The sequence below is a fragment of the Scomber scombrus genome, chromosome 19 (genome assembly GCF_963691925.1).
Source record: "Scomber scombrus chromosome 19, fScoSco1.1, whole genome shotgun sequence".
Lineage (NCBI taxonomy): Eukaryota > Metazoa > Chordata > Actinopteri > Scombriformes > Scombridae > Scomber > Scomber scombrus.
Window position 1 is genome coordinate 3974292 of NC_084988.1, and position 22662 is coordinate 3996953.

At 38.9% G+C, this 22662-nt stretch overlaps 1 protein-coding gene across 1 annotated transcript; it reads left to right on the forward strand.

Moving 5' to 3' along the window:
• The first annotated feature begins 301 nt into the window (after positions 1-301).
• On the forward strand, positions 302-19413 carry dnaaf9 (dynein axonemal assembly factor 9). Its single transcript, XM_062440385.1, has 37 exons — positions 302-357; positions 1646-1725; positions 1902-2027; positions 2131-2255; positions 2684-2780; positions 2996-3102; positions 3251-3328; positions 3580-3681; positions 4145-4200; positions 4316-4451; positions 4856-4937; positions 5600-5636; positions 5763-5847; positions 5957-6033; positions 6216-6260; positions 6521-6566; positions 6677-6788; positions 7043-7113; positions 7311-7358; positions 7439-7529; positions 7622-7725; positions 7959-8102; positions 8420-8505; positions 8811-8912; positions 9657-9774; positions 9900-9988; positions 10155-10289; positions 11402-11527; positions 14084-14121; positions 15160-15295; positions 15647-15733; positions 16436-16542; positions 16867-16941; positions 17814-18001; positions 18173-18238; positions 18845-18938; positions 19267-19413. Exons 1-37 carry the CDS (start codon positions 302-304, stop codon positions 19371-19373), a joined length of 3459 nt encoding a protein of 1152 aa, XP_062296369.1. The 3' UTR covers positions 19374-19413.
• Positions 19414-22662: the final 3249 nt, after the last annotated feature.

Here is a 22662-nt window from a genome sequence, read left to right on the forward strand (position 1 = left end):
TTCGGATACATTCATTTCTGTTATGCGTTTAATTTGACATATAGGAAATAAATTACTATAGCTTAAGAAACTAGTGGCCAATAACAATATTAGAGGGATATTTTTTTGTCAAGATTGCCTAAATGTATGATTAAGATGAATATCTGACGCCCCTAAATATTGAATGGTTTGCCCCGTTGCTATGCTAGTGTAGACATTCTCCAGGGTGATGATGGAGAAGATGTAGTTATTCGGCCTGGGGAAAAAATACAAACGTTCGGTTTTTTAACGTTGAATTGTGTACACCGAGACGATAACCACAATGGCAGGTATAAGGAGAGTTAACGGGAAATACTCGGGAGTCAACCCGGCTGTCAGGTAATGTTAATAATAACCGAGGGAGTGTTTTCCAGATAACGCTTTGAGTGAAGCTGTCGAGCTAACAGTGGCTAATGTTTGCACCAACAGCTGTCTCTGTTATATGTCGACGGTCAGACGCTAGTTACCGCTGGATAACATGAAAAACTGATTTGATATGTCACTAAATATACTATATTTTCAATATTAACTTAATTATCCGAGTAAAAATGCTAACGTTATACATGTATTTTCCAGTGTCTTAACACCTATCCCTATTGAAATCCCTGCTTCCTAGCTAACGCCAAAGAAGAGCTAAGCAAAATCGTTAATAATAATAAAAATAATACATTTTATTTGAAAGCGCCTATATGGGCACTCGAGGACACCGTACAATTAATAAACAAAACAGTAAATAAGAAACAAAACAGATAAAAGACAGACAATGAATGATGTGTAATGTAAACAGTAGATGTTTGAATTTACTTTTTTTTTTTTTAAATAGGAATCTAATTAACTGCTAACTGACTGATATATGTGTTTATATATAGGATAAATCACACTTAAAAGTCACCAAAGAGGCCCCAATAAGTCATTTTATTGTGATGTTTAGGAGACAATTAAAACCAAAGTCACAGATATTAAATAGAAAACTGCTTATCAGAATATTTCTTCCTATTTGAACCCTCATAAAAAGAGTTTGGAGTCTGGAAATGTGAACTGAATTTTGTTAACAATGATCCAACTAAGACCGTATAAAACATATAAAATGAAGAAAAATTTAAGGGGAAAGTTTCCTTGAGTGGTTTGCTGAACATTTTCAATTGAAGCCAATGGAAAAAAAGAGCGACTCCCAAATAAAACCATATTAAATTTGAGGTCATATTACTGTACAATTGTGTTATTATTATAAAAGTTTTATCGTAATAATATTGGTGATTAAGAGGTGTAAAGTATGTCAAGTTTCAGTGATAGTAATGGGTTTTTTTGGCTTGTTAAACAATGAAACAATGTCATTTCACCATTTTCTGACACTTTATAAGCTAAATAATTCATTTAGAAAGCCATTGGCAGATTAACCAGTAATGAAAGTTATGTTTTTGGCAGGTTCGGAGCCCTGCAAAGATTTCATACTTTTCTCATAAAAAGAGGTGATGCTAAGTCACAATTAGAGGTGGCTGTCATAATTTGGAGATACTTTTCTATTCATAGGTTTTAGCACTATAAATCTGATCACCTGCTCAACCTTAAAATGGCCATGTCCAAGCAATTCATTTACACAAACATATATATTTTCTTTTCTTTTCAGTTGCGGTCGCCTGCGTCAGGTTCAGTCTCTGCTCAGAGATGGTGGCATTGCCACTCCAGATGGCATCCTGTGCTCTCTTGGTATGTGAAGCTGACAACGATATATTTTTATATTTTACTTCTCTTGGCATTTTTACCTGAACTGAAGTGTTTATAGCAAATACTGGACCTCAGAGCATCAGGAAAATAAGACAATGTGATAACTCCAATGTATATAATAAACATTAATGATTGTGTGTGTGTGTGTTGTATTTCAGGAATTGACAGCAGATATAATGACGGATGCACTGAACTTGCCAAATACCTGTTCTACGGATTATATGGAAGAAATCAGCTAAATCTGGAGTATATGCTCGAGGAATTTTCAGAGGAAATGCTGGATGGTGAGTTTCTTAGGTGTTCTTTTCTATATTTTTAATCATGTTTTTTTTGTTGTTGCTTGCTTTAGTTTTTCTCTACACTGAACCATGCTTGTCTTCTTGCCAGATGTAATCTTTCTGATCAAGGCGGAGTGTGTTCATCTTTACTGCAACCCAATGAACTACAGTTACCTGTTGCCCTACGTGTCTCACTGGAGGAACCTGCATCTCTACTGCATGACTGAGGCAGAGGTGAAAAACCCCCCTTCCTCTCTCAAAGGCCTACAGTATTATTCCTGTTAATTATAGTTCCTGTATCCATTGGCAAGGCGTAGGAGTAATATATTGGGCCTTAACTATATTAAGAGTAGTAAGCCATGTTAATGTATCCACCTTGTGGCAGTTTAAACCCTTGCAGCTTACCTGTAAGGCGCTTGCCTTTTAGACAATGTTGCACCTTGTCTGCAATGTCTGTGCAGCGAAAGCAGTGACACATCAGTGTATATTAGGTTTACCTGCACTTTCTGCCCAGGTGTCCTTTTTGGAGCTGTTAAGCATCTCTTGTTGCTTCAAAAACTATATAAACCACCTTTTTTTGTGTTTTTTACTATGATTGATATTTCTGAGATCCTAAGTCCTCATCTGTTTTTTGTCTTGTCCTGTTCATCCTCCATGCACAGTATGAAGATGAAGAAGCAGCAGAGGAGTTCAAAATCTCCAGTTTTGTCACAATGGTGCAGGACTGCCATCGTATCGGAGTACCTTACAGCTCACAGGGTATAAATGAACACAGTTGTATCTCCACATTAATTTTCTCTGCATGTGTTGAAGACAAATTGCAGCGTTCACACACTAGCTCTAACTCTGTTGCATTACACTGTGAGCCAGAAGGTAAAAATGAATACAATGTAGTTTCACCCACTTGACAGCTTGTATTTTTGGTGCAATTACAACAACACAGGTATTTATACTTGCTCTACTGTTGTTTTTAGGACACATCCAGAAGTTTGATATGTTTATGGTGGAAAAATGGCCTCTTATTCAAGCATTCGCCCTCGAAGGCATCGGCGGAGGAAGCTTTTTTACCATGAAATACAAGGTACCTTCAAATGTACAAAACTAAAAACATTTGTTATGCTCTTAAGTCTAGCAAATTGAAAGATATTTCTTCCAAGAACATTTGTCGCACTACTGCATATTGTAGTTGTGCTCCCTTACTTTTGTTTCTTGTTGTTTTCTTTTTCTAGCTAATGGACATGAGTGAGAGGCTGTGGCAGGTATACACCAGACTCGACCCAGTGTCCCTGGATAATCTCCTAACCGAGGTAGCACTGAGTAACCTTATTCTGTCACATATAATCTCTAGGACTTCATCTTATATATTCACAGCCACATATTTACTGTTTCTTTTTAATAGAATGATCAATAATTTGTTGGTTTTGATCTCCAATAAGTTGTTGAGTAGTTGTTACACACGGTGGTAAAATGGTGATGTTTGTTTATTCATATTTAGTAAGGTGTAGATATGAGTAGTCAATACGATGTAGTCCTCTAACCTGGGTGTTGTTTGGTTTAGGACGTGGTTAGCTTTGAGAAGCAGTGGACCAGCTTTTTCTCCAGCATGGATCTGGAGAGCCATCTGTCCATCTTGGAGCTGTCTGAAGCACAGGCAGGAGAGGTAAGTTAACACTCCTAAAAGAATCGAATTCTCTGGACAGTATTTTAATGTTATTATTCACTGCCTTTAAACAGAATTATATTAAGATATAGTAATTATTGTTATAATTATCACAATAGACACATCTTTTAGTTATTAAGTTAAGTTATTTATATGCCTTGTCATTTTGTTTTAAACCAACTTAATATATGAGGGAAATCAGCAAAGTTGAGCTTCAATTGAGATCAGGTTTTCCTCCTGCACCTTAGTTATGACTGGTGGAGTATCATCAAATCACCCTTGTTAGTATGAAGGAGGTGGAGTGAACAGGACAAAGGTGTAGTGACTGGAATAAGATGAAGTCATTGTCTTAATTTACTACATGTCTGTCTTATATGCACAGCCATTTTGTTTTAATTTTTCAATCTTTGCCTGGTTTCAGTATTCAGGTTAGTGCATTCAGTGTGTTCTCATTCATCTACAGGCATTCCGCACTTATTACTCACATGGACTGATCTCAAGCAACATCACTGACAAAAGGTATACATCATATTCAATGTCAAAATATTAAAATTACATTCAAGTTGCAGTCGTGTAGCTTGTAGAAATAAAAAAAAATTTAAAAAATACCATGTAATCATTTTTTAAATTTCAGTAAAAGTCAGCAGCCCTTTGTGTTGTTTGGGAAACATTCCTCCTTGGACGATCTGGAGAGCTTCTCATTCAACTTTCCCTCTGAGAGTCATCAGGTCCGAAACACAGGGCCTCAGGCTTCCACAGCCAGACACATGGTAATAAGCAGCTGCTAAGTGAAGGAGAATAAATGCAAGCAGACACTTTCTAGTGGTGCAGAGAACAAGTCTGAAATAGATAACAGTATAATATGGAAGAATGATATAGTGAACGCTGTAAGCTATGACCCACCACTGTAAAATCTTGCACATTTTTCTGTTCATTATTTTATTATATTAATTAAATTTGTGCCGTTAACATTTAAGGCATTGATTAAGCTAAAGAGAAAAATTGGCATGCAGCACCACCTGGTGAAGTAATTTAGAATAAGCAGTGGTCAGTGAGGATTGTTTAAATGTTGGAACATCTCATGCCAGGAAACAAGTGATGAATCATTAAGTTGATAAAGGTAATTTTACACCACATTATTGTGTGTTACAAAACAACCTTTTTTGTCCTTTAGGTTTTGCAGTGTGTGGCTCCCAAAGGACCTTTATCCTGCACTCGAACCTACTTCTTTGGTACCACCCACACCCCGTATCTCGGTGAGGTTATACTGTATGATTTGTTTTGTCTTTTTCCCTATACAGCTATACAGCTATACACTGTACACAAAGACTCCTTGAGTTGTAGCCAACAGCTCCTTATGACTGTTACACAATGTCCACAGAATGTGTCATAGTCTGTATGTAATACAGTCAATGGGGTGTGTAATAAAAGCAGCATATTTGCAGCAGCAGCTTCAGTTGGCCTTGCACACAGCCCAACACACAATCCCTGTAGTTAGTTATACACATAAGACAAAGTTGAAGTGTAAAAATATGTTTCTGATCATAGTTACATCAAATAGCATGAGCCGAGTATACCGCTGTATTGATTAAAATAGAAGCATATCTGTTCCATCAGACCCATGTGATATGGAGGACTGAAAAATGCTGCTGGAACGTCTTCTGTGTAGTTAAGCCATCAGTATTAACAGCTGAAGAAGAAAAAAATGCTGCTGCAGAGGAGAGTTTATTATCACAGAGTTCAAAGTGGTCTTAACTAACCCTTCTTCAGAAATACTAGTGTGAAATGTTGCTATGCTTAGAGTTAAATGCAGGGTCCAGAAAGAGCACAGCTGGCCTGAGGTTAGGTGTAATGTGAGTAGCACTTATTTGTGTTGTTAGCCTATAATTTGTTAACAGTCCCTGTATTTCACCCACAGGAAATCAAAATACACAACAAAAGAAAACAGAAGTCTTGTAAGTAATTCTACTTTGGTTTTCATAATCAATATTTACCCACTAAGCTACTGTATGATCATTGTTAAGTCTTTGTAAGAATGTTTGAAGTGACAAACTCATTTGTTTGCTTATTTATTTTTTCAGGCTTTTGTCACAGATTTATTCCGCTGCTGTTCAAGCAGTTCTGTCAGGAATCAAATGCTACTCCTGTACATCCAGTGCTACCAAGGTAAAAAAAAACAAAAAAAACAAACAACAACAACAACAACCTCTCTATTGTAACATTCATATTACATTTAGCACAGTTGTTCATAAAGAAATACTTTTTTTTTTTTTAGGCAAAAGATGTAGCAGAGCACACCTTTCTTATGACTTTGGACTCATTGAATTTAAGTCAGTACCGCAGTGCTCTCAGGTAAAAACACATTGATATTCATTTTGTATCTTTGTCCACTGTTGGTGCCATAAACGGTTTTGTCTATCTCCAGTTTTTACTTTTTTCAGTAAATAAACAACATAAGATTCCCATTGACACTTTCAGCCAAGCATGAAATTAAATTTATTGTTCGATGTTGATTCTGTGTTTGCTCTCTTAAGGTCCAAATGTGAATTCAACATCCAAGCAGTGAATCAACAAGGAAGGTGAGTGTTAACTTATGAGAAACTTGTTTTTAATAAATGTTGTTTTGTAGTTGAAATAAAAAAGCTCTGCAGACATTTGTTTTCTTCGTCACAGTTCCATGAAATTTCCATCGTGTTAATTGCATACAACATTGCATCTATATAACATGTGTTTTCACGTGTGCTTAGAGATATGTTCACTAAATGTTTTGTTAAGAAGCTTTCTATAAATATGTGATCTCACTTCTAAAGAGTCCTCCTTGTTTTTTTCTCATTTATAGGATCATTCCCCTGTGTGATGAAGTAAGCCGTTATCTAGTAAAAACAGTAAGTACGAGTAATGTTATACTTTTTTTCTTGACAATAAACAGTAAACTATTTCTCAGGGAAAGAGTCCATTTTTTATATTGAGTTATTCCACTTCTTTTCTCCCTAAGGCCTCCATGACTGTCCATGACATCCCAGACCTGCAGTGGGATGGGGGGGACCTGGGCTCTGTGGTCTTCTCCGAGTCTTTCTTGGAGTCCAGCATCAACATTCAACAGAAAGGTACGATACTGATTAGATTAAGTCGAATTAGAATGAACTGCTGATTGATTTCACAAAAGAAATTTGATTTACATAAGTAGGACAAAATCCACAAATCACCATCAACAGAAAAAAACAATTTAATCTGAAGACTAGTCCAAAAATAGCCTGTTTTCTGAACCAAGGATCAATTTGCGATTCATCTTCCATGTTTGTTGTTCTATGGCTTTGTTATTTATGCTCCATGTCAGACAAGTCTGTTTCATCTCCTGCAGATGGCACTGTGTCCTCAGACAGCTGCTACACCATCCTCACTACAACGGTGCCTCGCTATGCCTGCTGGCTGGTACGTGTGGGCCTCAGATTCAGTGTCACTTTAATATTAACCAAACATTGAGTTACTTAGTCTTGGATTTGCTACAATTAAAGTTTACCAGTACAGACATTTTCAGTCTTTATCTTGAAATAATAGAATGAAAAATATTGTTTTTTAGCATCCTTGTTTGTTTGCTCCCAACATTCTGATGGTCACGTTGTTTTTAGATGGAATCTGATGTCAAGCAGTCTGAGCAAGCCCAACAACTTACAAAGGTAAGTTCAGAGGCTTCATGTACCCATTCCACTACAGGCCTATATGCAGTATGTATTGACCCTGTATGTGTTTTAAACAGAAGGAGGAAGGCACATGTTTGGGAACTCCTCTGACTGTGGCGGATGCTGCCTATGTGTTCTCTAGCGGCCAGCTCTCCACACCTGAAGAAGGTAAGGCCAGTATCGAACCTTTTGTGACAAAGAGTTGTAATTGGGTATAATACTTTACCATTTATTTACAATTTATACCATTTAATTTTTAGGAAAGATCATCTTCTTCTCTGGGGGACTCCTGTTTATTCATTCCCAATATGGAAGCATCACTGTCTCCAAGGATCACATCAACACCATCAAGTTCTATGATCCGGTACGCACATTAATCATACCACTGGAAAAGTATGAAATATTTACTATGTTGTCAAGGGATTTGAAGTGCAGTAGTTCATCTTGCATTGCATCATGTATGTATATTCTTTTCTAAACAAGATCTGTTTAAAAGAAAAGCCCTCAATGGCTTCCATGCTAAACCATATTTATGCACATGCAGTTTAATTCCTGATATCAACTTTTGTGATTTTGTATGCTTCCTCTTATTAACAGGACTCCAGTGCTGTAGCCTCTCTGTGTCTGGAGTATAAGAGCACTCTGCTCCCCCACCTCCCGTTCCCTCTTCACAGCTCTGACCAGAGTCTGATATTTGCCCTTCAGCCCAGGTCTAAGAGCCACAGGGCTTTCTACTCCAAGGTAAGACCTTGAGACAGTGACTTCTGACTTGCCTTGAGATTGAAGATACACAGCGCTATCTGAGTATGGCTGACTCAAAATATCAGTCTCTCATCATGCCTGTCGGCTATTCAGTTGGGATGTTTTTAACTCATACTAGGACTGAAAATAGTTTGAGAGATCTATGAGTCATAGATTAAAGGCTGCAATGAATTTGGGTTTATGCTTGTTCCAGGATAATCCATCACAGGAAAATATGTTTTTTTGAACCCCACTTCCTCTGCATTTTATGCTCATCAAAGATGCAATTATATGAACCTTTTCATTATTGGTATCAGGTTTTATCAGTGTGGAAAAACTCAGAATCTGGACTCAATCTACAATTGGTGGATCAAGAGCACCTGACCTGGAGCCAGAGAAACATGTAAGATAATTTCATCAGTACAATACATCATTCAGTAGATTCTGTTGTACATAGCCTGGAGTACAGAACGTTTGATTGATACAGATACTTCTATCACTTATATTTGATCAAATAAGATAAATTAGGACATAGTCATTTTCACAGCATTCAGTTATCAGTTTGACAATTTGAATTATTTTACCAAGCCTCTTTCTCATCATATCAGAAGATGTTGCAAGTTCTTAATTCTGTCTAAAACATATAACTTACTGTCATGTTGAACCATGAAACCATGCACAACCACTGTAATCACTCTTTTGTCTCAGGCACACCAGACTACAGAAACTGCACGACAGTCAGGAGCCACCAGTGGCCAAACGCAGAGGCAGCCTGAAGACTTCATACTCCCAGCTGCCAGAGCAGGACATGTTAGTATAAACACCTGTATCGATGACAAGGGTAACGCCTGCACAGTGACCCCAAACCACATATTTATTTTAATAGACATTTCAATCCTGGCCTGAACTTTTCTAGGTCACACTCCAGTTACACAGTGGAGCACTTCAGAGTTGGACCAAACAAGTCATAAAACCTGATGCTGTGCTTAATCGGTCCTCCCAGAATAGCATTGAGGCTGTGTTTTATTAATGGTGGCCATCCAAACTGGAGGGGTGCAAGAAAATCTTCAAAATAATATAGATTCATAATATGGCTCAAATACAGACCAACACACATTTTATTTCTGGCATTACTGCAAAAACAAAGATAACTCATCTTTCCTGTTCCTTTACACTCTTGACTTTAAAAATATAGGCAAAAAAATGATTTGCACCCAAAATAAAGTTTTCTTTTTGCACGATTTGTCAGAATAAGTCAGTTTATATTATGTATATTCAGCATTATCAGTCTCATTATCAGCTTTTAGATTTCTTCAGTATATAAACTACAGATTGTAGGGGATAATGCTGAATACAGATAATTAAAACAAAAACTGAAAATAAAAAAAGTAGAAATGTACATTTTTGTAAACATTGTAGCATTGTGTGGGTTTTATTTTCATCCTTAAAAATATATGGTATTATTTGCATTTAGGTTTTTTTTTACATCTAGACATGCCAGTCAGTTGTGATCCCATTGCAATTTAGTGATTTCTGTATTCTTATCTACGCTAGGTTTCTGCAGCACTTTTCTCTGAGCAGTATTGGTCAGGAGCCCATCCTGTATGACCACCTGGGGACGCTCTTCCCTTCTGCAGAGCTGAGGAACCCAGTCCGGAGCCAAGGAGACAAGGTGAGTGTATAGAGTAGGATTCAGTGCATCTTCCTCATTTCAAAAGTGTCAATAAGGTAAATCTTCTTGTAGTTCCTTTAATCAGTTGATGCAAATCTAATGTAGACTTTTAAATGTGTGAAAAGGTTGTCATTACCATCATCACTGGACTGCCAGGAAGCCATAAGAAGAGACTCTGCGACTTCCTGGTCCAGCTGAACAAAGAATGCGGAAGGTGAGAGAGATTTAATCCAATAAAGGTTCTTTGGTTTGATTCTTCTTCTGTTTTTTTTTCTGTTATCCTTTTTAATCTGACATATGTTGTGTATGTATGTTAATTCATTATGATGATAATAATATTTAGAAGAGCACAAACTGAATGATTTGCATTCCACTTGTAGGTGGGTGGTGTATGAGCCTGCTCCTGACAGCTGTGACAGCTTCTCAGCCTCTCACCTCCAGCAGTATTTGTCCAGCTTCCTGGAGAGCCAGAGAGGCCCAGGAGGCAAACCCCGTCTGTTGGTGCTCTCACCTGGGTAAGAGAGGCTGCTGATCAGCTTGATACAGCAGGGAACTGAAAAGTCACAACTAATAAAATAGAGCAGAGCTCGGCTTCATGGATGCATTTCATGAAAAAAACAATAATGTGAAAAGAATAGGGTTGGGGGAAAAAAATCTATTGTTAAATGCATTGTGATGCTGACTTGGACGATTCTGCATCGATTCACAAATGTCAAAAAACGATTTTCTAAATGTTAGTTTATAATGTGATGTTAATGGAACAAAAAGCTGGAACTCAACTGTGAGGGCAGAGCAGCACCTGGACAGTCTACAGCATGCACACACTAGAGGTTATCCTCATAAAAGGCAGCGGTTGCAAGCATGTTTTTATTTAAAGACGCCATCGCTCAGAGTGACGTTACCAGAGCAGCGATCTATAGTAACAAACGAGACCAGCTGACCAACACACACTGTTGGGTTAAACAACTTAAGCCAACTCTGAGGTGAAGAAAACAACTCGGCACTCTGCCTGTTTGATCTCCAAAACCCTGCGCTCACTCAGCGTCTTGGGCAGCGATGTCTTTCCCCAGGGCTAGCGTTGTAGCAGAGACGCTGCTCTCCACTACTGGACACATAACATTAATAACAAGACAGCAGATCACTCAGCCTCCCCCTCATTTTGTTACTCTCATGCAGGCAGGAGACTGTAAGATGCTTTCAACTTAATTAAATCATTAATTAATGAAGTTAACATTTTGAAATAAAAAAAGCTGCAGACCATTTATCTTATCTGTTAGTTATTTTTCATACTGTATTTCAGTGCACTAAGGACACAGTATACTGGAGCAAGAAACTGAAAATTGTGCCTCCTTTGATTGACAATAACTTCAGGATCAATATGATATAGTTTAGTAGTAATAATAGTATTATCTAGTGTTCATTGTTTAATGATTTAAAGCCCAGATAATCTCATCATAATTCATAAAACAGATACCTTTGTAGCATTCAGAGTATCTGTTGTTGAAAGACAGTTGTAGAAGTTCTAAAGGTATTCAAATCCAACATTCACAAGAGTAGATTCATTTACCTTTCTTTATCAGAGTGGGAGAACTTAAACATTTGTAAATGTTCTTTCCAACATATACAGATCCACGGATGTTCTGGATGTGGTGCAGGCCATTCTTTTCCACCCTGACCCGGTTGTCCAAGCCTGTTTCACCATCGGCGCCGTCACCGCCTGTGTGGATCCACTCGCCTCTTGCATGGAGCACAGGTAAAATTTCCGTCTGCTGTACACCGGATCTCGACTCTGCTGAACAAACAAAAAAAGCCTTTACTGCCATAAAGAGATATGTGTAGTTCAGATGAATTCATACGATATTCTGACTGACATTAAACTACTCCTGTTTTCTAAATGTCAGACTAAAGCAGATAATGTTCCTGAGTGAGTGAATTTCACACAGAACATAAATCAAAGGAAATGTTGGGTGACAGTGAGATAAAACCACATATAAATTCTAAGTGTCTCCCTTTATACATGCCAAAATTGTTTTGTGTTGACTCTAACTTAATATAAAATAAAATAAAAAATCACCTTTTAGCTTACATATTATCAACCTCGGTGCTAGATAATAATATATGACCTATTTCATAGTAGTTGTGTTCTGATTTGAAGATGTAAGTTAGTGACATAGTGAATAATACCCAGCACCTGCTTCATGCTAATGCTTTTATCAGAATCCCAGGGGCTGAAAGGTCTTTCATCCAAGCAGCTGCAAGGGTTCACATTTGTATCATCATCATCTTAAAGGATTTCTACACCGACGATCTACAAACTAACTGTTGGATTGAGTGATGGCTCTAAAAGGAGGATAGTTACTTTGCTCCTTTGCTGACAACAGCAGGTGTAGTTTAATCTGAAGCACCTGATCTGTCCTTATTATTAGTGTGTTCCAAAAACTCATTTCATTTTCATTTGCTGCAAGTACAAACGAAAGCGAACATTGTTTAATGCAAAAAAGGTGAAACACTTGGATGTATTTTTAACCAATAAGATAAAACAAACAAGAAAGATAACGTGAAATTCAAATTGAGGATTCTACTCATTTGTGTTTTGGAGTAACATATGGACAGACCAGATGATGATAGACAGGGCCGGATGTTGATAAATCGTTGGCGCAGAGGAGTTTTCCAGGACGAGGTTACATGACACTTTTAGCTATTAAAACTCAAGGCTAGGTCCCTTTTACAGAGAGGATCAGTCCTACATTTAATCTCACTCTCCTTTTGTTACAGGCTTTAGATGTAGCTTACAGAGCTTCTCACTGTCGTAGATTGACTGAGCTGCTCAACACAATATGACATACCACTCTGTTTAATAGGCTGTTTTCCACTGCACAGCCATGCTGGGCCTGCCAGTGATACTGACACACAGATGAGATCAGTGCAAAGGGTCCCGTTTTTACAGCATACTCGGAGAATTACTGCTGCCAATTTTCATTATCCTTAAGAAATTTCATTGAAAAGCCATTAGATGTATATATAATAAGAAGAACAGTAATAAATAAATAAAATGATAATAATAATACATTTTATTTGTACCACACTTTCATAGCAAAAATCTAAGTTCTGCAGTATTAATAACTTATGTCGAATCTGATTCTGCACAGTAAAATTCATATATAATAGAGCATACATGCAGGATAACTTCAGACAAGATGAGCGAGCTAAGCTTTAATAATAAATCTTGTTTTTTCGAATAAATATGTTGAGATGACCCTTCAGCCCGACTCAGCCCTACTTGGCTGAGTAGTGGAAAAATATGTAGCAATGCGGTTAGCTCTGACTTTTCCATTTGAGGCATCTTCAAAAAGCCCCTGTCACTGTCTGTTGCCATGTATTGTGCGGAGGTCTTTGGACCCCTACTATGGCGTTAATTGGGTGTGGTTAGCCCAGCTTAGACCTGACCTGCCTGTCACCTCCCTCAGCATAGCCCTCTAATCCCCCAGATCCACATGTGTGACCAGCACACCCTCCTCAGTGAAGCTCATCAGTCAGTCATGATCCATTCTTTGTGATGGATGTAGACAGTTCATTACATCAGGACAGAAAAGATAAATGCCTTTCAAATTGCTGATTCCCCCCCCCCCCCCCAGCCTGCAGCTCTTGGAGAGCCTTCAGGCTGGGGCCGACTGGTTATTCAGAGGGGATGTGTAACGCTGATCGATTTGACAACAGAGGATAAATTATGTTAAGATTAAATGAAATTACAGAAAGCTTTTACATTGGTCAGTTGCCAGCCACAGTCATGATATCATCCTTTGAAAAATGCCTTGGCGTGGATAACCTGATTGCTACCCAAGGACCATAACATGGAATTAGTCTGTTTATTGCTACACAACTTTGGCAAACAGCCATTGGTCACAGTTATTAGTGCTGACACCGTGGAAAATAACGTAGGTTAAAATAAAGAGAACTCTTAAACTAAAAAAATAAAAGTGTAAAAGATGTGTGTCACTCATATTCATGAAGCTAATTTTCAGTATATTTAAAAGTTATGAATAAGTTTACATCTCTACCTCACAGATGAAGAAAAGTTCATCTTCAAAATGATGATCACACTTTATTTTCTGCATAATCTCTATATAGCAGTTGGCTTAGCAATTAATTGGCACCCTTTACACCAAACAGTCTTCTGGTTGTCTTTGAAACTCTGCTGAAGGTATGTTCAAATGTGCCTGATGCGTATCTGAAAAGAAGCAAATGAGAGACAACGGCGCTAAGAACTCAACGCTAAATTTGCATTTCTTTCCCTTGTTTTTCACTCTAGGTTTGCTTTTCCCAAGTTGTTGGAACAGTGCAGTCAAGGTGAGTCCTGTCTAATACAATGTACCCTTCTGTCCCCCAACAACAGAACAAGGATAAACTTTTTCACGGCAGTCTGAGGAAACACCGGAGTGATATTAATTGATATTGATACAACGCTCTTTTGGAAGCTGTTAGAAAAAGCCATTTTATACATCATGCCGCTGGATTGTAGAAAATAAACATTCCCACACAGTCGTAAAAGGTCAAGTGTATTATTTTCAAACTGTCAAACTAGAATTAAGTAGCAATGAGAAAATAGAACCAACACAAACACCTAGTGAAGAAATAAATGTGCAGAAACCCTTTGTTTTTAGTTTTTCTGACTTGAGAAATGTGCCGTGCCATCTACCCTCCTCCACTAATCATTTGAAAATGTGACATTGGCACTTATATTCAACATATTACACAAACATATGACAGTTATTATGCTGTATTGCACAGTAAAGTTCTAAGTACTCATTTAATTGCCATACATTTCATGTAAATTAACATCACCCATCCTGCAGCTACTCTACAACACTACTGTAACAGTGCTATGGATTTGTTTGTCTTTAACAAGTTAGATGGAAGTATCTGGATATAAATATGTAATGGCACAACAAGCATTAGTTGCTTAGCACCGTGACACTCCAACCATCACTTGATATATGTAGTGCATGTTTCATCCTGTATTCTAAAGTGACATTTTGAGGACTTTATGTGGGCACACATCATCATTGGCATCTCTGGGAAGCTGGGAGGAAGCCTGGGTGCAGCTGTCATCAGATGAACAAGGGGCAACCACCATAGTTCAACATGTCATCTGATAACTTGTTTTTCAATTTGTATCTTACTGGTGGATTTGTAGAAATCAAACTTCTAATTTCCATATAAATCCAGAATATGAAAAAAAAAAATGCTGCAGTAGATATGCCAATAAATCAAACTGAGTGTAAATGTATTTCTGCAGTGGCTCGAGTGGTTTTGTATTTTCAGTAAAGTGAGTCAGTTTCTCCTCGAATTCATATTCCTTTTTTTTTGTGCCTCATTGTATGTCAGGTATTGTGAGTACAGTGGTGTTCACCGGGCTGACAGCAGAGCAGAAGCACCCTCTCATGCAGCATGTTCAGCAGTTGGTACGCTCTGCCAACCCCACCGCAGCCTTCATACTGGGAGAGAGAGGAGCTGTCACCAGGTAGGCGCCCACAGAATCATGATCAATGCTGCAAACAGTCATTTAACTGCTTTTATCTGTACTAAAAATACTCTCTCCAGGCTGCTTTTTATTCTGCTTTTTTTGTGTGTAAATCTGTTGGGTCAGAGCACTGCTCAGTTACCACAGGAATGTGTCGTAAGAATTTCCCCCATGCATTATATACTGAAAGAATGTTTCATTGTTGTAATTAGGGGTTCATTATGCATTAAGGGTAATTTTCAAGTAATAGCATGGTATTTTTAGGACATATTTTCATATGGTTTTACACATTTATGTATACCACTGTAAGGTTTAGTGTTACTTAAAAGTATTTTTTTTTTCCTTTAATAGAAATGAAGATGTGAATCTGATATTGTCTGAAACCAGCTTCAGTGAGCCACAGATGCTGAGAGCACGTTATGTCCTCTACCCTGGCTGGTAAGACCCTCGACCTATGTCCCACTTTACTGGTTGTGACCCCGGCATGTCCCCCTGTGTCCACACTCATCCTTTTGGGCAATGAGCAACAGACTGGCGTTGAGTCCTGCCTCAACGTTCTGCGGTCCTGTCTCACCTTCCTCACTGCAGTTTAATTGCCACTCTGCTGCAGCGGTGGGGGTATCGGCTGCTGATTGCTGTAAAGCCCCTCAGGGCATCTTGTGTTCTATCACCAGCTGCCTCCTGGCAGCCCAGTAACAAGCTGTTGGCCATACAGTTGCCATGTACACAGAGGGGGTCTCCTTCCCTTTGGACCCAGTCCATCCAGCCCTCATGCCTCAGTGGTCAGCCTAATATGAACCTCTGCTAAATCCTCAGATCATACACTGGATATCTGGCTAGCGTCTGTCCTTTTTGATTTACTCATCTCCAAACTTTTCATTTGTATGTATATGTGTTTGAAGTGTTCTTGCACTTCCGTAGCTCTTAACCAGGACAGGAAATTGGTGAGACTATCTGCATTTCCAGATTATCATACACTTCCACAGTTTCACCAACAAATCACAGGCACTGGCCTCTTTCCTGCAGGCAGCTGGTAGAGTAAACAACTTTCCAGCCAAAAACAAAATGCACAAACATTTGGCTTGCTCAAGACTTAACTTTCTCACCATTTGTGTAATGTGCACATGTTGTGTGTTTCAGGTGCAAAGGGCGCTTCTTCTCTGGTTCTGGGTCCCTGGTTCTCACCCAGCAGTGCATAGCTTTCAACCGGCCCCTAGAGAGGCCTCTATTTGTCGCCCGCTGTAAAGGTGAGATGGAAAGAAAGCCCACCCCACCCCCCCTTTTTTTATTCTAACACGTGACAGAAGCTTCAGATATGAGCTGGCAGAGTTTGACGATGATTACATAAGCTGCCTTTCCCTCCAAATATGGAAACAAATGAGGTCTCTAAGTAATTGTCAGCAGTTGGTGTGAAAAAATCTGTTTTTCAAAAGGATTCCTCCCACAACTACATTAATAATCTGTGACAGTGACTGCATTTGTTACACGTTGCTGCAAAATGTGCTTTAAAAAAATAAATATCGTTTTATGATATTAACATTGCTCTCATAAATATTTACTTTCTTCTGTAGCGTTCAAGTCATCACTAAGGTCGAGCCCTTTCCAAGGAAACATGTACAATGTTTGGGGGAAAGTCCGATTTTCTGGTAGGATTTATGTTTTCCATTTTCTTTTGCTCATGTCAAATACATATTAATACTGTTTTGATTAATTGTTCTTATTTTCAGACCAGATTTAGAACTGCAAGAGAGAGTTTGCCTTTTGTTGAGCAATACTAAACAAATGTGATTTCTGTCTTTGGTAAATATTTGACCTGCATTTGTATTTCCCAGTTTTGGGAATTGTTAGAGAAATGGTTGCCCTCAAAGGCAGGCAAAAGAAGCCCCTGACGGTAGGAACGTTGCTCGGTTGTGTCTGGTGTTCAGAATTCAGCCCATAGTTCACTTGGTTTGGTTTCCTCCACCTAGTTTTTCTCACTCTTTGTTCATTTGAAGACCTGTGTAGAGGTGTTGCATGAGGAGAGAGTGCAGGTGCCGTGAGGTGTGAGGAGACGTGAGGACATGTGAGGAGATGTGCCAGAGAGTGTGCATACAGTTGTAGAGAGAGTTGGGAAGATATGGTGGTATGGAACGAGTGTGGAGACCGGATGATCCTTCTTCTACTATTCACATTCACTTAGTGTCAAGTGTCTATCTCAGTCATTGTCTGTAGGGTAGTGCATCATTTACATCACTTTCTATTTAGTTATCTTAATTTATTTTATTGTGTGTATTTAGCTGTTTTTTATTCAATACATATTTTACATTCAGTTAGGACATATTTGACATGTTTTAATTTGTTTTGTACTCCGCACGTGAGTTCTGTGAGCCATTTTGAGATCAGAGAGGTTGTTTGGATGTTAAAACATTAACACCCTCAGCTACAGCATGCTCTTACCATATGAAGCTCGTGTAGCTGCAGGTGCTACATATGAGGCATGAACTGTATGTCTAAGTACTTTCATCTCTGGAACCTCCAGACTCAGACCAAATGATGGAAGTGAGCTACAACACAGTAAGCGAGAACCTGAGCATTGTCACGGACCAGACCGTTAACCCTCTGACCCCGGGCCCCCAAAAGAAGGACGCTTCCTGCTTCCTGATCTTTGATGGTGTTGGCCTCACTGAGGATGGAGTGAAGGACTGGCTCAGACTGTGTGCCAAGCAGGTAGACATTTAAATAGCTCTGCTTTTTTGTTGAAAATAAACTCTGAAATTGATTGCTCGTCAGTCCAAAAAGGAGAAACAGGTTTATTATCAATATTAATCTGTGGTAGCAATATTTAGGTGTATAATAATATACTATATTCTTTAACCAGAGGATTGTTTCTGTTTACAGAGGCAGACAAAGAAACCTAAGAAGACCAAAAATACTATTTCACGACAGGAAATCAAGAGTATACATGTGAGTGTTTTTTAGTTTTATATTTAACGTTGTTGAAATGTTTGCACACTGCAGCATAAAAGGTTCCCTATGGCGCAATGGAGCCCCCCGCTTTGTTTGTATCTGTATTGAAGTAACACTAATGCAGCGCACATATGTGCTTATGAGCACAAAGGCGACACAACGCAGATGCCTGCCAACGGTTTCATGCTAGTTCACTGACTGACAGGTGGTGACTGCAACATGCCAAGAGATTTAGAGATGTACTAGCCAAAAGGTGTTGGACAGGAAGACTGGTGTAAACACTGATGTAAACAATGCAAGTTTAAAAATATTCAGAAGACTTTTTTATTTTTTTTGACTTTGCAAATGTGGGGGTGAAATGCAATGAGCATGTTTGTTAGAGCTCAAAGATACATGAATATATGTCGTATGACGAGAACTGTGAGAGGAACTTTTAAGTTTATTGTCAATTCCACTGAATGAGCAAAAAGATGTTTTTTGTGGGGGGGGGGGTTGTTGATTGTTTTGTTTGGTTTTGTTTCGGCTGGGTTGGGAACCTTTTATTCATGTTGGTCTTTTCAGTCAATACACTAACAGACCCTGACATTATATGTTTCTGTTTAGCTGACCAGACACTTGGACCCACTGCCACAAGGCTACTTCTACAACGGTTATCAATATGTTGACATCTTTGGAGAAAAAAGACTCTGCCATCCTAGTATCCTTTTCACCAGAGTGTTCATGAAGAGTATTGTCTATTCAGGCTTGGAGAAAGAACTGCTGATGTTCCATATTTCAAAACCTAAAAAACAAAGCCAGGCACACATAAATCAGCTGTTTAAGAAACAAGTATGACACAGTAGATCTGTGTCTGTAACTGTAATGAAAATCAAACCCTGTGTTTGTTAAGTTATGGAAATTTACTAGTAAAAAAGAAGTAAGTAAAATGTATTTATATAACACTTTTCACAGACAAAACTCACCTGTGTATTTTACTGTTGTGTGTGGTCATCTTGCTGCTGCTTCCCTTACATGTGCTACTGCAGACATGGATGAGTTTATTAAGGAGTACATCGCAGAGGCCAACAAAGAGATCGAGCTGTTCAACCGTCAGCTGGAGCTGCAGGGACAGCCTGACCTATTTGATCCATGAGAGAATCTGTGTACGTCCACTGCCTCCATCTGTCTTACTTTACTCTGAGGGAACCACTATGGGAGGGACAGCGGGGGGGGGCACAGGGGTTATGTACCGAACACCCCACTCAAATGGTCAATGTGTGATCACACCACATGCAACTGCTGAAAGTGCTGCTGCCAGAAGTCCATTCATCCTCTTTGAACTATGTCACTTTGTTTTCTTTTTCTGTGGCATGGAAAAGTTAAGTGTAGGTGAGCTTTCGATGGGTGACATCACCCTTACTTCTTCTGCAACACAGCTGACCGTACAGTTAGCGCTTGGCTGAGTTTGGTATCATATTTATCAGCTGAAAGTGGCAAATTGACGCGGTTGCTTGTGTTAACCCAAATTAAGACGCGCTTGTCAAGAGATGAGAGTTCCTCACAACTGCAGACAAATCTGAAACATAACGCAACACAAGACTTCATCTTTAAACCGATGCGATTATGCCACTAAGCCTGCAAGCTATGAGACTTGCACAATTGAAGGGAATTTCCATCTGCACACTCCTACGGCTTGTGCGGTTCTGTTTATCACAGTTGGCAAATTAATGCCTCTATTTCTGGACAGGCATGGATAGCCGTGTGATTCTGGTGGGCTCCCTGGTGGGGTTTCTCAAGAATTGCTCCTCCTCTGTTGTCACCCAATCCATAGCCCACCTGTTAGCTTGTCTGCGTGCCACGCTGCAGCAGAGGGAACGCTTGGCCGTAGAGCTGTAAACATTGGACAGCCTGTTGGCCGCAGCCAACTGATGAATGATGCCATTAATCACAGCTATACGACATCCCAGTGCTTTATTTTAAGACTCCTAAAGTGAATCTAATGAAAGTGCAATAAAGCAGACTTCACTCCCTGCAGCAAAGTCCTGAAGTTATAAAACAGCTGAGGCTGTCAAAAAACTAATCAAATCTCTGAAGTTGCACGTCGCACAAACTTTTCTTTCCAGAATTACATTTAGTTTATTACAATGCTGCTACTTAACAGTAAGAAACCAGGTACACAGACACTAAGCTAAGCCTCATTGCAGCCTGGTGTGGATCACGCATTTCACCATTTTGGGTTAAAATGTTACTTGCTCTTGCATTTGTTAAACGTGAACATACCCATGTTTTTTGTTAATCTTTCGGGTCAATTTGGTTTGGTTAGGACAAGGGGAAAATGTCATAATCTGGAGAAAAGCCAGATTCAATGAATTGTCTGGTTAGGTTTGGATAAGGTTGGTAGAGCCTTTAGAGAGCGGTGTAAGGTAAGGCTTTACAGTATATCAGTTGTAATGTTGCAGAGAATCAGACTATATGTGCTGTTTAATGAGTAGTTAAACTACTATTTACTCTGCCATCGTGTGTCACACTAATGTTCTATGCATGTCTTCCTCTTATAAGGGTTCCTGCACAGGATTTTGAAATACTATATCATGGAGGAAAATGTATTTCATTATTCTTCAGCTGTGGAAAACACATGTTGTTGTCATGTGTGCAACTACATATTACAAATTGTGACTTCTAACCAAACAAAATTTAAATCGAAAACATGGAAAAGACGTCTAATTCTGCAGCTGTAAATGTGGAGGAACCCTGCTACAGTCTCTGGATATTTGATGGCTTTCATTCATTTTGGGGTCAGCAGTGTAACATGCAGAGTAATTAACAATCTTCAGTGAATTTGATACTTAGTACGAGACATTAAATGCACAAGTGTGCACTAACTGCTGCTGCTATAACTCAAAATGCTACATTGGCCTTTACATACTGTACCAAAACATTGCCTGTGTTCACTGATGAGTACTCATGTCCGATAAGAGAGGAAGGGTGATTCTGGTCGGAGCATATTTGAATCCTGTAATCTAATTCCTCAGTAGAGGGGGGTAAATGCTTGATAGTGAGGTGCACACATTTTCACTTCTGTTTGATTCTTATCCAGACAGATATTTTTAGGTCATCGGTAACCTCTGTGTATTTGAGTTGCCATTCACATCGCTGACTATGTCATGTTTTACATGTCTGTCTGTCAACGCTGTTAATAGCCAGTAAAATTTAAAGGATCAATAATTTTGTTTTTGTTTGGCAGACAATCAGAGAGTGATAGAATTGTTAGCAAGTAATTTCCCCCAGATGGCGCATGTGTCGCTGTAAAGATTGAAGTAATCCTGATCCAGAACTCACCCTGACACTGCTGGCCCCATCCGTCCTCTCAGTAGAGTCGATCTTAAACAAGCCATATCATCCTATGCTAGATGTGCCACTGTCTTTTAGAAGAATAACAAAATGCATAGAATAGCACATAACATAGCAACAAAGTATGTCTCTAACATGTATTACTCTGGCACGTTCCAGATAGCCAGCAAAAGAGGGGTCAATGTGGAGAGGAGGAGCAGACCCCAAGTTAATCATTCCTTTAACTCCTCTATTAGTCCTTCTCCTTTACTCTTCAAAAGAAGTGCAATTGTACCTTGTGTTTTTTTTTATATATTCTACTTACAGTACCCTCATATATCTCTTTAAGGACAAAGCAAAGCAAACAAATGAGCTGATAAATTCTCAGTCTCTCACAGCTTGTATTGTATGGTCTGCTGGATTCTGGCTCTGCATGCTCGTAGCTCACATAACACCATAAAGGGTCTTAATAACAAGTCAAGGGTTATGTTACAAAATGTGATACCACTTCCACCTCCACTTAAATGCAGCCAAATGACTGATAAATGTAATGCAAACAGATTACGGTGCTTTTTAAATTTAAAATAAGTGGAGCAGGATGATATGTAACTTAAATCCTTTGTTGAAAAAAAAATGGTAACCAGCGTTTTAAGCCGGATCTTCTGTTATACGTCTCAGACATGCACTCTCAAAGCCGTCCGTTTTGAGCAACAGTTGCTGGCGTTCTGTAGTTATGTAATACTGCAGAGAGTTACCTCGATTGACAGTGAAATAGTTGTGAAGCTGATGTGTGTGTGTGTGTGTGTGTGTGGGAGACTTGACGGCACCACAACTTTGAGACCAGCTACAAATGTCAAAGAGCAGTACAACCGAGACCTTAATTGGCCAAGAGATGAAAAAGTAGTCCTTAAAGAGGGTTGAGGGTTATGTAAGATGTTTGTGATATTGAAATCAAATTACCACTAACACATATACACACACACACACACACACATACATATACACTACCACCACTACTACTACTACAAGTATGTCATTATTTTGCATGTGTTGAGATGTCATGTTGAATATGATAGCGCATATATGCTGACAAAATTGCCTTTCACCAAACT